The sequence below is a fragment of the Engystomops pustulosus genome, chromosome 3 (genome assembly GCF_040894005.1).
Source record: "Engystomops pustulosus chromosome 3, aEngPut4.maternal, whole genome shotgun sequence".
Classification (NCBI taxonomy): Eukaryota; Metazoa; Chordata; class Amphibia; order Anura; family Leptodactylidae; genus Engystomops; species Engystomops pustulosus.
The window spans coordinates 95,273,160-95,287,269 of NC_092413.1; the positions used below are offsets into that span (position 1 = coordinate 95,273,160).

A 14,110-nucleotide genomic window follows, 5' to 3' on the forward strand; every position below is an offset into this window, starting at 1 on the left:
TTTTATACACTAGATTAAACTAAATTTGAGAGTAGTATATGACCACTAGATTTTTTCTGAAATAATGTAATCTCCATTCATCAACATTTGAAGGATTTTTGTAAGGGGTACACCATGCCACTAGAACAGTGTTTTACAAAATTATCAAAGTATCTCAACATAAACGTTTTTGTGCAATAATGTGATGATCATAATTAGAGAACAGCAATGACTGTATTACACAGAAAGATTAAAACAGTCACCAGTCTAATTTACATTTTTATTCTGTGCTTTAGAATATATACAACTTATGAAATAAGCTTAAATTCCTGCTATTTTACTCATGCTAGGATCTATTCACATAGGACTGCATAATGACAATGATATTTAGGAAATTGTGTGATGTGTGTGTGTTTTAATCAAACTACTTCTTTTACTAGGCCAATAGTTTAATAAATTGTTTTGTTTTTCTTCTGCCTAGAAATAAGCAGCCAGGCAGTTCCTTCCAAAGCTACAAGAATGTGAAGAGCCTGCAGTTCCCATGTTTTCTATATTTTGCCTAATGAAATACTGTAAAAAGTCTCAGTCCCAGTGGGAAATGATTCCCATGCTATTTTCTATAAACAGAATAGCTGAATACAGGCTTAAGTATAATTCATTGCTAAAGCTCAGTACATATTTACATTTGGCATCAGAATCAGAGCAATTAGGCTACTACATTGTTAAATTGGGTAAAAGGTGGGAGGATGACAGCACAAATAGTTTGGATAATACATACTAACAAAAGACAAGGAGGAAGTTTCCACCCCAACACCATACACATCCTTATTTGAACAACTGTGAATTGGGCACTAGTAAAGAGAAGAAGGATCTTATCATTTTTATTCTGCCACGATGCCAGGGTAAAGATTTAAATCCTGCTTATCTGTCTGTATGCGTTTAATGTGCACGTCATAATTTCTTCTACTGTTCCAAAAGGAGAAAGACTCCATTCAGCTGCAGATGCCCGCCTGTATGGATTACCTAGTGCTGCTCCTGCATGTGTTCACGTTAGCAAATAATTTAGTATGACCTCACTGTGCAAAAGGTAGGCTTGCATACTTCTTACCTATTGATTACATCCTTTTCGTTCTCTATATATGCTGAGACCAATCAGATGTTGGGTTTTATGTTGCTCCGTATAAACTAATGACAGGATATAGCTAATTCTAAAAGTGAAAGTAACATGCAGCCAGACTCCAATTCTGACAAAAATTATGACAATAATTACTTTATTCCATTCTTAATTCACCAGAATTATTTCACGTAGGTTTTTGTATCTTGTTTTTATTATTTGTACGATATGGTAATTGTTTTAATTTGTTTATTTAGCTGTTTAGACATTTTGTACCCAAAAATATAATAGTATCCAAATATGCATGCTTTATATGTTTATTTATTCCATATTCTATTCCATTGTATTACATCACAATGTTTGTTGTGACATTTATAATTGCTCTGATCTGGTTTTTGCTTCGAAACCTGCAAGTAAAATATTGAGTCTAGAAAAAGTCAGCATATTCTATTGCATTTCCAAATTAAAAGTTAATCTCCATAGGTTTAGAATTTACATTGTGTTTTACATAGGTTTATGTTTTGTGTTTTTCTATATTTTACTTAAGGCTCTGTTGACACTACCACCTAAAGCCATGACAGCACAGACAGTTTGCAATGAAAACTAAAGCATCCTTTGCAGGTCACTATGAGGTAGACATTTAAGTTTTTGCATTTAATTATAAAATCATTGGAACACTTGTATATAATTTTTGGTTTGTAGTTTTCTTCTTTATTTGCAACTTTTTATGGCATTTGTGCACTTTTGTGACTTTTTTGCATCAAAAATAATCTTCACCATTGTCATAATAATAATAATAGTAATAATAATAATAATTCCTTTATTTATATAGTGCACACAGATTACACAGCGCTGCACAAAGCTTGCTAAATTGGTCCCTGTCCCCAATGGGGCTCACAATCTAATCAACCTACCAGTATGTTTTGGAGTGTGGGAGGAGGAAATCCACACAAATACAGAGCGAACAGACATACTCTTTACAGATGTTGACCCTGGGACTTGAGTCCCCAGTGCTGCAAGGCTGTTTTGCTAACCACTAAGCCACCGTGCTGCCCCTAAGCCAATGTGCCGCCGTTGAGTTATCTGCAGTGTTTCCTCTATTATCATCTACTACCAAATGTAAAAGTTTTTGTGCAAATCCTCACATGTTCCCTACCAGGTGTAGGAAATAGCTTAGCAACTCTTGCAACTTTCTGGAGAGATTTTTGCAACATTTGTTTAAAAAGTCACAAAAGATCTTCACTCTTCAAATGCCATATGTATTAAAAAGGAAAAACCAATAAGATACATCTGACCGGCATAATAGCCAAACAGCAACAAAAAAAGCTGGTGCACAAAGCCAGACTTAAGATACATGTGTGTATCATAAGGGGGCTGAGGTAATACAAGGAGGGCTCCTAATTTTATGATGATACAGCATTTGACAACATGTGTATGCAATTCCACCTCAAGGATTCTTTAAAAAGTTTACAACAGGAGAAGTAGAAACACAAGTACTCTGCATAGCCCTTAAGAAGCATTCTCTAAATATGAGAATGGCATAAAAAGATGTTATAAGCTAGGAAAGAATACCAAAGTAATAGAGGACAGTGCAGATGTTGAATGAGAAGGATGCTGCATTTTCTTTGATAAGAGCAGATACAGCAAGGAATGTAGTTGACTGAATAATTGTTTTGACTTATACAGTCGAGGTCATTTAAACTGGCAAATCATTTCACTGCATTTCCACTGTATCTGCTTTTATCCATGGTCAATAAAGACAGAGGTTTTTATCATCATTTTTATCCATGCCTATGGTATATGTGGTACTAGAAACCTACTATTAGATTACTATACCCGTTGGGCTTCAGAATCACTACCTGGAAATTACAAGCAGAGCCTGCACTGGGTGAGCTGAACAAGGAAGGAAGGAAGGATTTTAGACATTTTTATGACCAGTGCTTCAAAATAGATGTCCCCTTTAATGTGAAATTTTTAGAATTATTCTGGCTCAAAGCTGTAAACTAACAAAACTAATAGTAGGTGTAAAGCTATACTAGGCAGCCTTAAACTAGGTCATATTGATGATTAAATAATCAATTTTGATGAATCTGGTACAGTATAAGTTTGTTTAGTCTAGCTTTTCACTTACTTGTGCCAGGCGTATTCATGAGGGGGCGGTCCGAGGAGCCGGTGACTGCCTATGGTGTGAGAGGGGTGGTCAGGGGGTAAAAGCAGCGCTTCGGACCGCCCCCTTATGAATACGTTGGACCGCTGTGAGCTTGATCTGGTGTTCAGAGGGTATGCCGTGCAGTGTTCGCTAGCTTTATCGGAGGATCCCAATAAAGCTAGCAATTTAACACTGCTACTTAACACTGCTACATCTGGGGTTGTGCTTGGAGCTGCTCACTTTAGTAAGCTTTTAGGAAGAGCCAACTTCTTCCCCTGACCCCTCTCTACTCCTCTTAGCTTCTCTAAATCATTGAGGATGTTCCAGTCAATTCATAGCTAGAACTTTGGCTTTGGAAATGACATGTCAGGAAATATCAAAATCTTGTGATCACTGGGTAAGTTTGGTTGTAGAAAACCTTTTTTTTTGCTAGTTCCATCTCCAATAGGAGTTTTTGATGATAACTTTGGTGTAGTATAAATCCTTTTTGGCTTAGGTTACAAAAGAAAAAGTCATCACAAGTCATCATGAAGACCAGGGGCCACTTAGACTCCAGTCCCGGGTTGCGGCTAGTACCATGATCTACCGCGGTGGTCCAGGGAGTCTACAGACTCTAGCCCCAAGAGACTCTCCCACTTGCCGTGTGTGAATGATCCAGTCATGGACTCCGCCAAGGTCATGTATCCTGCTAAAGCCCTGGACTGTGTCAAGGACCACCTCCAGCTACTGACTGACCTTCCCAGCACTATTGCCCAGCAGTCTCAAGAGATTGCTCTCCAAAAAGAACTTCTAGACAAACACACTGCCACTCTTTGATGGATGATTGCCTCCCAGCAGCAGGCTCCTGCGACTCCTCCTCCTGTTGCTCCAGTCACCCAACCATGTTTTCCGGCAGTAGACCTGAATTTTTTATGCCTAACAAATTTGATTGCAAACCTAATTTTTGCAGGAACTTTGTTTCCCAGTGCTCGCTGAACATTAAACTAATGTCCTCCCAGTTCACCACCAAACGCTCTAAGCTGGCGTTTGTTTTCTCTTTGCTCTCCAGAGAGTCCCTGGCCTGGGCTTCTCCTTTGTGGGATAGTGGTGATCAGGACATGGCTACCTATACCAGGTATCTGGCAAAAATCCAGTCCAGGTTCAAACAACCTCAAGCCCGGTGTTTCCAGAGTCTCCGGCCTGCCCAGAGGCAGCTCCAGAGTGTGCCAAGAGTCCCTCCAGCATCCGTAGCTTCCCAGTGCTGCTCCGGCCCCCCAAGAGTCGCTCCAGCCTGCGGCCTCCCAAGAGTCGCTTCAGCCTGCGGCCTCCCAAGAGTCACCCCAGCCTGCGGCCCCCCAAGAGTCGCTTCAGCCTCCGGCCATACTACTTGCAGAGGAGTCAGTGCAAGTTACCAGTGTCCGTCTCCCCACCAAAGGACATTCCAGATGTCTCTAGGATATCCTCAGCTTATTCCCTGCCAGGTCCAAGCACCTCTTTGGAGTTTATTCTGTCGTCACTGTTCCTGCTCTCCTCCTCAGGTGTCCCGTCAATGAGAAGAATTGGAGGAGGCGGAGAAAGAAGAAGAGGGGTCTGAAAAAGAAGAGAAGAGGGGCCCTAAAGGGGGGGGGTACTGTCAATGTGGTGCCTATGCCCCCCCCCCGGGCCCGTACTCAACCTCTCCTGGCTCCTGATGCTGCCTCGGTCCCGCACAGGCTGCACGCCGGCTTCCCCGACTAGGCCACATGCTCCCGCTCCTAGGGCGAGTGTGCGCCAACTCGTCCTGACTTAAAAGGTCAGCTTCCTCCTAATTGACGCTGGCTAATCCAGCGTGCCTTTATAATCCGGCACCTTCCTTCACTCTCTGCCGGATCCTCAAGTCATTCCACTGAAGTGAAAGCCTCCTGTGTTCGTACTGTGTATTTCCAGACACCTCCCTGTTTCCCGTGTTCCTGTGGCGTTCCCGTGTTCCTGTCGTATTCCCGTGGCGTTCCTGTGTTCCCGTGGCGGACCTGTGTTCCCATGGCAGTCCTGTGTTCCTGTGGTGGTCCTGTGTTCCTGTGGCGGTCCTGTATCCCGGTGGCCATCTTGAGATCCCGCCTTCCAGAGGGCCTCCGTTTCAGAGGCCCTCCTTTTCAGAGGTCCTGCCTTCCCAAGGTCCTGCCATCCCGAGGTCCTACCAAGCCCGAGGTCCTGCCTTTCCGAGGTCCTGCCTTCCCCAGGTTCGGTTTCCTGCTTTCCTACCCTGGAAATGCTTGAAAAAGATTCACATTGGAATCAAAACATTGCCTTTTTATGCCTGGATGATGTACCAAAAAAGACTTCTTCATATCTTTTATTCCTCGGTGCTGTGGCTTTTTCCTTCCAATATTCCTACCCTGGCTGTCACTGTGAGCCTAGTTGCACCCGTGGAACGACCTGGTGGCTCCCTGCCGCAGCAAGACCATCCTGCTTTGCGGCGGGCTCTGGCGAAGACCAGGGGCCACTTAGACTCCAGTCCTGGGTTGCGGCTAGTACCATCATCTCCCGCGGTGGTCCAGGGAGTCCACAGACTCTAGCCCCAAGAGACTCTCCCACACCCCCGTGTGTGACAGGCAGATTATTGAAATTGAATATAAATGCCCAGATGAGAATACCCCTTTAAAGTTACATGATGGCTCAGTGATACTTGATCTCTCGTCTGAATGTTGATTAATTTCCGAGAAAAGCAAGTATCATAGTGGTGATAACACAAACATTCTCCAAATGCTTTAAAGGAAACCTACCACTTGTAGTGGCAGGTTTCCGATGGCAATATCGGGCACCAGCTCAGGGTGAGCTGGTGCCGGAGCTTATTTTAGTTAGTGTTTTAAACCGCGGTATCGCGGTTTAAAACACTTTTTAAACGTTGTAGCCGGCGCAGGCAGGTACGCGCTCGGCGCTTACCGTGCACGCGGCTCTCATTCACTTCCTATGTAGCCGCGTGCACGGTAAGCGCCGAGCGCGTACCTGCCTGCGCCGGCTACAACGTTTAAAAAGTGTTTTAAACCGCGATACCGCGGTTTAAAACACTAACTAAAATAAGCTCCGGCACCAGCTCACCCTGAGCTGGTGCCCGATATTGCCATCGGAAACCTGCCACTACAAGTGGTAGGTTTCCTTTAAAGAATATTTGTCTAATGATCTATTTGTGACAAATTAATTTGGGTTGAATCAATTTTTTTCATGAAAAATTTGGCAACTTTGTCAAATCACATTTTTTAAAAGTTCACACATCTCTAACCACCCCATCCACAAAAATAGCAAAAATTGTCTGGTCCTAAAGGCTGTTTTAATCTTGGTCATCAAGGGGTTAAATCTCTAATTTAAATTTTGTGAACAGATATGAAATCCTAAATTAAATACTTTATCCTGAAAAGCTAAAATGTGATTCTGTGAAGCATGAAACATGAATCATTGTGTATTCTGGTTAATAGATGAACAATTAACAGGTTTCATGTGGTAAGAAATGCAGCATAAATTAATAGAACTGAATGAACATTATCAGCCTTTTGTTTTTAATGACGTAGTCCACATTGTTATCTAATAATAAATATGATTTTCTTAAAATTAGTAATTTTGTACTATTTGTGATATCATGAGACAAATAAATAGACATTAAGATAAATGGGTGACTTCATATTGGTGATAATACAATATTATTGTTTAAAGAAACACAACATAATTATGGGAACATTTAATCTGATTTATACAACTATATTTTCACCCTATCTAGGATTTAAATATTAGTAAAAAAAAATTCTATTCACGGGATATACCATAACTGCTATGTGGAGGGGTGCAATATGGTGAGTGCTTTTGGCATTACCTGAACCAGTTATTAAATGATCTGGTTTGTGGAACCGAGGGACAGCAGAACCACTGTTCTGTTAACTTTATTAGTTACCCCGGGATGCCGATTTGGCACCCTATGCTTCTTACACTGCCAATCTGTAGAAACCACAGGATATCAGTATTGCTTGGACATTATAGTAAAATGCAGGGGAACTATGCAAAAACTATAGCGGAACTAAATACTGGTTGAATTATAAAATATTTACACAGTACACAATGAAAATTACAGCATGACTACAGGGGGTAGTATATTAGGATAACTATGTACTGAACTTTGATGACTATTGGGAACACTGTAGGATAACCCCACTAGGTACTATGTCTCATAGTGTATGATCTCTTGGGCAAGAATTTTTATTGCTAAAATCTCTTACATTCAATTCTCAATGTAACTATCATGTTTTGCCGGTTATGTATTTATTAAGTAACTGCAAACATCAACATTTTTACATTTAAAGTGTATTATAGAGATAGTACAGTATAGTAATGGAGGGGGGGGGGGAGAGTTACCAAAGAGTTCCCAGGGTGTTTTCCCGGTGGGCGCTGCTCTGGAACACCTGATGGGGCTGGTCATTCCCTTCCTTACTACTCGGTCCACAGTACTGTGGTCAGCCTAAACAGGGAGCAGAAGACTCCCTGATTACTTCTCTTTGAAGTGCCTCCTGCCATTCCACAATTATGCATTCTGTGATAACCAAACCTTATTTTATGGATACGCAGAGGAGGAATGCTGTTCCCCTGCAGCCCTTTCTCCCCTAAAGGCCCCCATCCTGGTGCTGGGCTCCTCCCTTCCCTTTAACCTACAGAGCTGTTCCAACTAGACACAGGAGGCCACACCCTGACAGCATAGCCAGGGACTGTCAGCATGGAGTACAGCCCAAGAAGATGAGGTCGGTGAACTTCTGGGTGGTGGAAGCTATGTTTGAACATAACTTTATAAAGTATATATTCTATGCACATGTAAGGCAGAAAGTTAATCAGTCCTATGCACAGCATGTAACCTCAGAATACACACCTCAGTTGCAGTTAAACATCATGATATGCTGAAATTGCTGTAGAACTTCAAAATATATATAGGAGCTGCTGCAGAACCTCATTAGATTTACCTGACCTGCTGCAGAACCTCATAAGACACACCTGTGCTGCAGAAGAACCTCATTCGACAAATCTCAGCCGCTGTAGATTCTGATTAAACACAAAGAAACTGCTAAAGAACCTCATAATACGCACCTGAACTGCTGCAGAACTTCATAAGACACACCTAAGCTGCTGTGGATACTCATGACACACGAGAGCAGCTGTAACCACACATAAAACATTGCCTGAGCTGTTGTAGAACATCTTTCGACACATATGAGCTCCTACAGAACATCACCATCAACAAATGTAATCATTTGCTATGGCTTATTTAATATTAATGTGCCTATGGTTGGTTGACTCTGCCCAACTACAAAAAAAATTGGACCCACCTTCTTCTTCATAGGCTTACTTTTATTTTTTTTTCCAGGCCAATTTAAATTCCCAGTCCATCCCCAATACTAAGGCTTCATTCACACACACGTATGCATGCTTGGCCATAGCTGGGTGAGCATACTGCAGGTACGCTGGTGCTAGCATGCTCTATCTTCCATGCGCAGTGCCTTCGGGTCGCCATAACCATCTATGGGGAGGTATATCCTGCCGCAGATGTGCGGCCAGATATACGCTCCCACAAAGGTTGTGTGAATGGGGCCTAACAATGTTTGACAATCTTCTGGCCCCCAAATAACACACATTCATGTGTATAAAACTCCATGTTCTATGATTCTGTGATTCATTACTTTACTAGCTCCATCCCAGACTTCTCACTAGTAAATAACCAACAGTGAGCAATGAGATAGACATTAGTTATCTCTTGGCCGTTTGATGTACTGTTATCTCCTCCAACTATTCTTTGATTATAATTAGAATTTTCTAGAATTTTTGGCTGTTAATAGCTATCACTAAAAGATGCTTACTGTAGATTTGAGTTTAGGGGTACTCATAAAACTTTTTTATGCAGAATTTAAGGCTAAAACAAAAAGATTTTATGATGTTATGTAACAAAATGCTTGTGCAACCTCATGTAGGTGATATTCAACGTCATTTAACCAAGAACAATTTTTTATACTGTTTTACAGTTTTTGACAACCGGAGACAGTTAAAGAAAGAAAACGAACATATCATATGCTTCAATACCATACATAAACACATTGCAACCAATGCATCAAGGAAAAACGAGCCGTCTGAAGGTACAATGCAGCTTCAGTACTGCTTTGAGACTATGAACAAGTCATGTGAAAAGAATAATTGGTCAAACACCATCAGAATTCCTATGTATGTGTTCATGGCAAGCACTATTTTGGCCACGATGGTTGGAAATCTTGCTGTGATCATCTCAATAGCTCATTTCAAGCAGCTTCACACACCAACAAATTACCTGATCCTTTCCATGGCCACTGTGGACTTTCTTTTGGGATGTCTCGTTATGCCATATAGTATGGTGAGATCAGTGGAAAACTGTTGGTACTTTGGAGAAATCTTTTGTAAAATCCATACAGGAACAGATATAATGCTAAGTACAGCTTCCATATTCCACCTCTCATTCATCTCCGTGGATAGATATTACGCAGTATGTGATCCATTGAGATATAAGGAGAGAATAAACCTTTATACAGTTTTAACAATGATCATTGCCAGTTGGGTACTTCCTGCTATTTTTGCCTTTGGCATGATCTTTCTTGAGCTAAATATAAAGGGCTCTGAAGAATATTTCTACAATGAGGTCAGTTGTGTTGGAGGGTGCTTTGTGTTTTTCAGTGAAACTTCAGGGATAGTGGCCTCCATGCTGTCCTTCTTTGTTCCTGGATTTGTTATGATCTGTATTTATGGAAAAATATACATAATTGCCAGAAGACAAGCAAGATCAATTAAGGACTCTGCCAATCAGATCCAAATCCACATTGATCTTGATGGAAATCAACAAGTATACCGAAGCAGAGAGAGGAAAGCTGCTAAAACCCTGGGAACAATTATGGGAGTGTTTCTTATTTGCTGGTCTCCTTTCTTCTTCTCCACAGCTACTGGACCATTTGTGAACTATGTTATTCCACCCATTGTAATTGATGCATTTGTATGGGTTGGATATTTAAATTCTACTTTCAATCCAATGGTCTATGCTTTCTTCTACATGTGGTTCCGAAGAGCACTAAAAATGATTTTGTTTGGAAAAGTTTTTAAGTTTGATTCTTCTAGAACGATTTTATATTATGAATAATGCCTACTAATAAACGATAACTAGTAGTATAAAAATAGGCAATGATACAATATGATTAATATGACTTAATTCAAGAGGAAAACCCGAAGCAATATGATATCCACTGCATTGGATATTTATACAGTGAAACCTCTCCAGAAGGCCATCCCTTTCAGCAAATTTTTTTCCCATTGTACTTTTAGGAAGTATGAGCCGTGTAACTCCTTATCCAAAGACCAAATTTTCCAATGAGGACCTCTTTGAGAAGACCACATATTGGACTTCTAGGTTTATCAAGATAGCAAGCCCTGCACTTCAAATATTTTTTTCAAGAGTTGCAAAGCTAATTTCCTCCAACATTTTCACTAATTTTGCCATTATTCAGGTTATTATCGTGAAGTGAGTAGAAATGTGGGTGTGGTAAGCCTGACTAGCTGTCCATTCAGTGGATTTATCTAATGTGAGTTTATTACAACTTGTTGAAAAACAATTCCAGTAATTGAGTAACAAAGTCATCGATCAGGAGGACTAGTTTTATAGAATGTATCAGACATTGGATAAAATATAATATTGTGGTGCAAATTATGCCATCGCAGAAAACCTGGACCCTGGTTTAATACTAACGTGGTACAGTACACCAGACTGAAGAAAGCCACTAGATATTGCTTGCGTTGGTTCAGGCCCGACTTAGCGTAGAAGTTCCACTTCTGGCGAAGCAATCACCTGCTTGGTTTTATCAGGAGGGTCGAGCCTCCTTATAGATCCATGGATGCGAGGGATGGCAGATTCATTATACCCTGTGATGCAAGCGCATGATAAATCTCCCCCTATATATACACTCCAATATACTATGATTGCCATATGGTCCCACTCATTCCCAAAGACAATTATAGAGTACATTTCACCAGCTCCACCAGCCCCAACTCTTTACATGAGTTGAGTATTGTTTTGCTGTGTTCCCATTTATTTATGATTCTACTCCATGGATTTATCCTATAATTTAACTTACTATCAGTCTGTGAAAGTAATTTGGCCAAGGATGAGATTTAAAAAAAAAACAAAAATGACAAATATTTATTCTCCTGAGGACACCCCTCTGTAACTGGATGCCTAATGGCAAATACAGACCTGCTCAGGAATGTTAGAGAAGAGAGAAATTGGAATCCTGCGAGAGATCAGAAATGAGAATGAACCCCTGATGGGGACTAACAATTGAAGGGATACCATTCTATGGACAGGAATAAGAACAGGAACCACACTCCTGCTATAAAGGACATTATAAGGACATTACACTGTAAATGTTCATTTTGTTGTTATAAAATGAAGTGATAGCAAGCATAAACTACATGATGTTGGACTCTTTTTTCATTGTATATGTGTTTTTGGAGCTGCACATGTTTGTTGACATTTATTCTGCATTCTATATACTTTTTTCCTTTGAGAAGTATATCTATGGATACTATCCTAAAATGTGTAAAAGACATAATCAGATGACTACAGATGGCAAGGAAGAATATTTCCCGAATGTATATTGTGGGGAATTGCTCTGGTAGTTGACTGGTAGCAGTGCAGGAAGCAGTGACACACGCAGGTTTAAAGTCCAATTTAAGTGTTTATTCACACTTGCAAAATAGAACACAACTTCAGCCTTGGCTTAGGCACATGCAAAAAAACATTACAAAAGTAATTCCTGCCCGGCTAGGCGCTGTGTAATACATTTGACGGACCCTAGCTATCCGGGTACCAGGCAGCCTGGCCCACGCTCTTGGCCAGCAGCAAGACAGGAGACCCTCAGTTACCTTTGCTGTGAGAATGCAATCTCGCTTTCAGCTCTCCAGGTAGGGCCTCCCCTACTGCTTCTGGCCTGCAGACTAAATCAGGCCCTAACGAGGCCTGCGACCCGCACCTGTGGGCAATTCACAAACCCAGGACCGAAGCCCGGGTGTAGTAGGAGTCCCACTACCAGCCTACCCCTACTCCATAATAAGCAGTGTTAGCTAGGCCAAAACAGACAAAACAGACTATTCCTGCTTATCATGTCTGCATTAACCCTTGGGTTACTGCAGACAAACCCAGGGCTTTTACCACATGTATTTCATCTGCCTGTAGGACAGATAGCAGTTTTCCCACACAATACCTCTTACTTTCTCACAATATATACTTAAAGTGAATATCTACCTTTTAAAACTACATGGTCAGAAATCCCTTATAGAAATCCCATTTTGGTTGGTATCAAGCATCCACAATGCTGGGTAGCTCCCAGAAGAATGAATACAGTAATATCTTTAGTTGGAGCACTGATTTTGTACTTAAGCTAAAACATTCACTTTTAACAGGGGGGCATTACTAGAGCTTCTCTGACTGTTACATGCCGCCAAAGTCCTTAGAGGAGTCACCCTGCTCTTCCACCTCTCCCCCCTTCTTTGCATGCTAATAGCACATTTAGCTGGAGAGTGGAGGACTCTCTTATCTTCCCACAAAGCTCGGGCAGTGAGACTAACTGTGAGCATGTTACACCTCAATGCCTGAGTTCTTGGGGAAGATGAGAGATTCCTTGCTCTGGTCCAGGAAGCAGGTAAACAAAGGGTTAATTGCACTGCTGCTGCACTGAATAGCCAGGCAAAAAGTATTTCTAGCACTGGAGATCAATAATAGGGGAAGAGAATAGGCCACAAAATGAGGGGTTGATGAGAGGTGCCACAATATGAATAGGAGATGAGGGGGCCGCAATTTGAGGAGGAGATGGAGGAGTCACCAATTTATTAGAAGATCCTGCTTTATGTTGGACCTTAATGCCATATTCACAAGATGCGATTGAATTGCATTTAGAGGGTGCTGTCACACATGGCATTTGCAGTGCATTTTTACAGGTTACCATGCTTTTGGCTGGCAAATGCCACATGTGACCGCACCCTGAAGCACATAGAGGTGGTCTTGTACTTATGAACACCCAACTTACATACAACCACAGTTACAAACGGACATCTGGATGTTGGTAATTTACTGTACTTTAGCCCTAAACTACAATGATGAGCTGTAACAGTTATCAAAGATGTTGTCAGGCATGGTCTGCCTTTCCCCATTTAGTTTGCCTTGCCCTCAAGTTTGCCCTCAGTTAAGATGGTGGATGTTGTCTCAACCGGGTGCCATCTTACTTCCTGTTTGGTATATATTTCCTGTCCTGCTCAGTAGACATTGCTTGAGTATTGTGTATAGCTCCTGCTTGGACAGTCCTCTTGCTTGGAACTCCTTCTCCGGATTGTTCCTCCCTTCTGCTTGCTGAACTACTCCTCCCAGATTGTTCTCCTGGCTTTTGCAAGTTCTGATTACCTGCCTGTTGTAGTACTACTGTTTCCCAGTCTGCTCGCTGCACCTCCTGTGTCCACCCTTGGTGCTTCCAGTGTCCTGTCTAGTCCCTGCTATTGGATTCCAGCAATATATCACCAGTATCGTGACAGGATACTCAAGCCTTAAAGATGGAGTCCGCCGGGACTGGAAACTTGGAGGTTCATATTAAACAACTCCAAACTACTGTGACTAATATGCATACTGAGATGCAGACTTTCAAAAATGCATATGATGCCTTTAAAGGACAGTCCAATCACAACACCCAGGTTTATGGACAAGCAATTCAAGATCTACGCAATACTGTGCAGACGCTGTCTGATCGGATAGCCCATTTGGAGAATCAGACTACACCACAGATCCCAGCAGCTACAACAGTGCCTAAATTGCCACCATTCAG

The 14,110-nt window shown here is 41.5% G+C and overlaps 1 protein-coding gene across 2 annotated transcripts; it reads left to right on the forward strand.

The window, feature by feature from the left end:
- Positions 1-880: 880 nt before the first annotated feature.
- On the forward strand, positions 881-11,634 carry LOC140120511 (trace amine-associated receptor 1-like). 2 transcript variants are annotated; one of them, XM_072139527.1, is made up of 3 exons: positions 881-1,066; positions 1,641-1,725; positions 9,251-11,634. In XM_072139527.1, exon 3 carries the CDS (start codon positions 9,367-9,369, stop codon positions 10,384-10,386), a length of 1,020 nt encoding a protein of 339 aa, XP_071995628.1. In that variant the 5' UTR covers positions 881-1,066; positions 1,641-1,725; positions 9,251-9,366; the 3' UTR covers positions 10,387-11,634. The 2 variants fall into 2 exon arrangements, with proteins under 2 accessions (XP_071995628.1, XP_071995629.1); XM_072139528.1 differs by lacking the exon at positions 1,641-1,725.
- Positions 11,635-14,110: the final 2,476 nt, after the last annotated feature.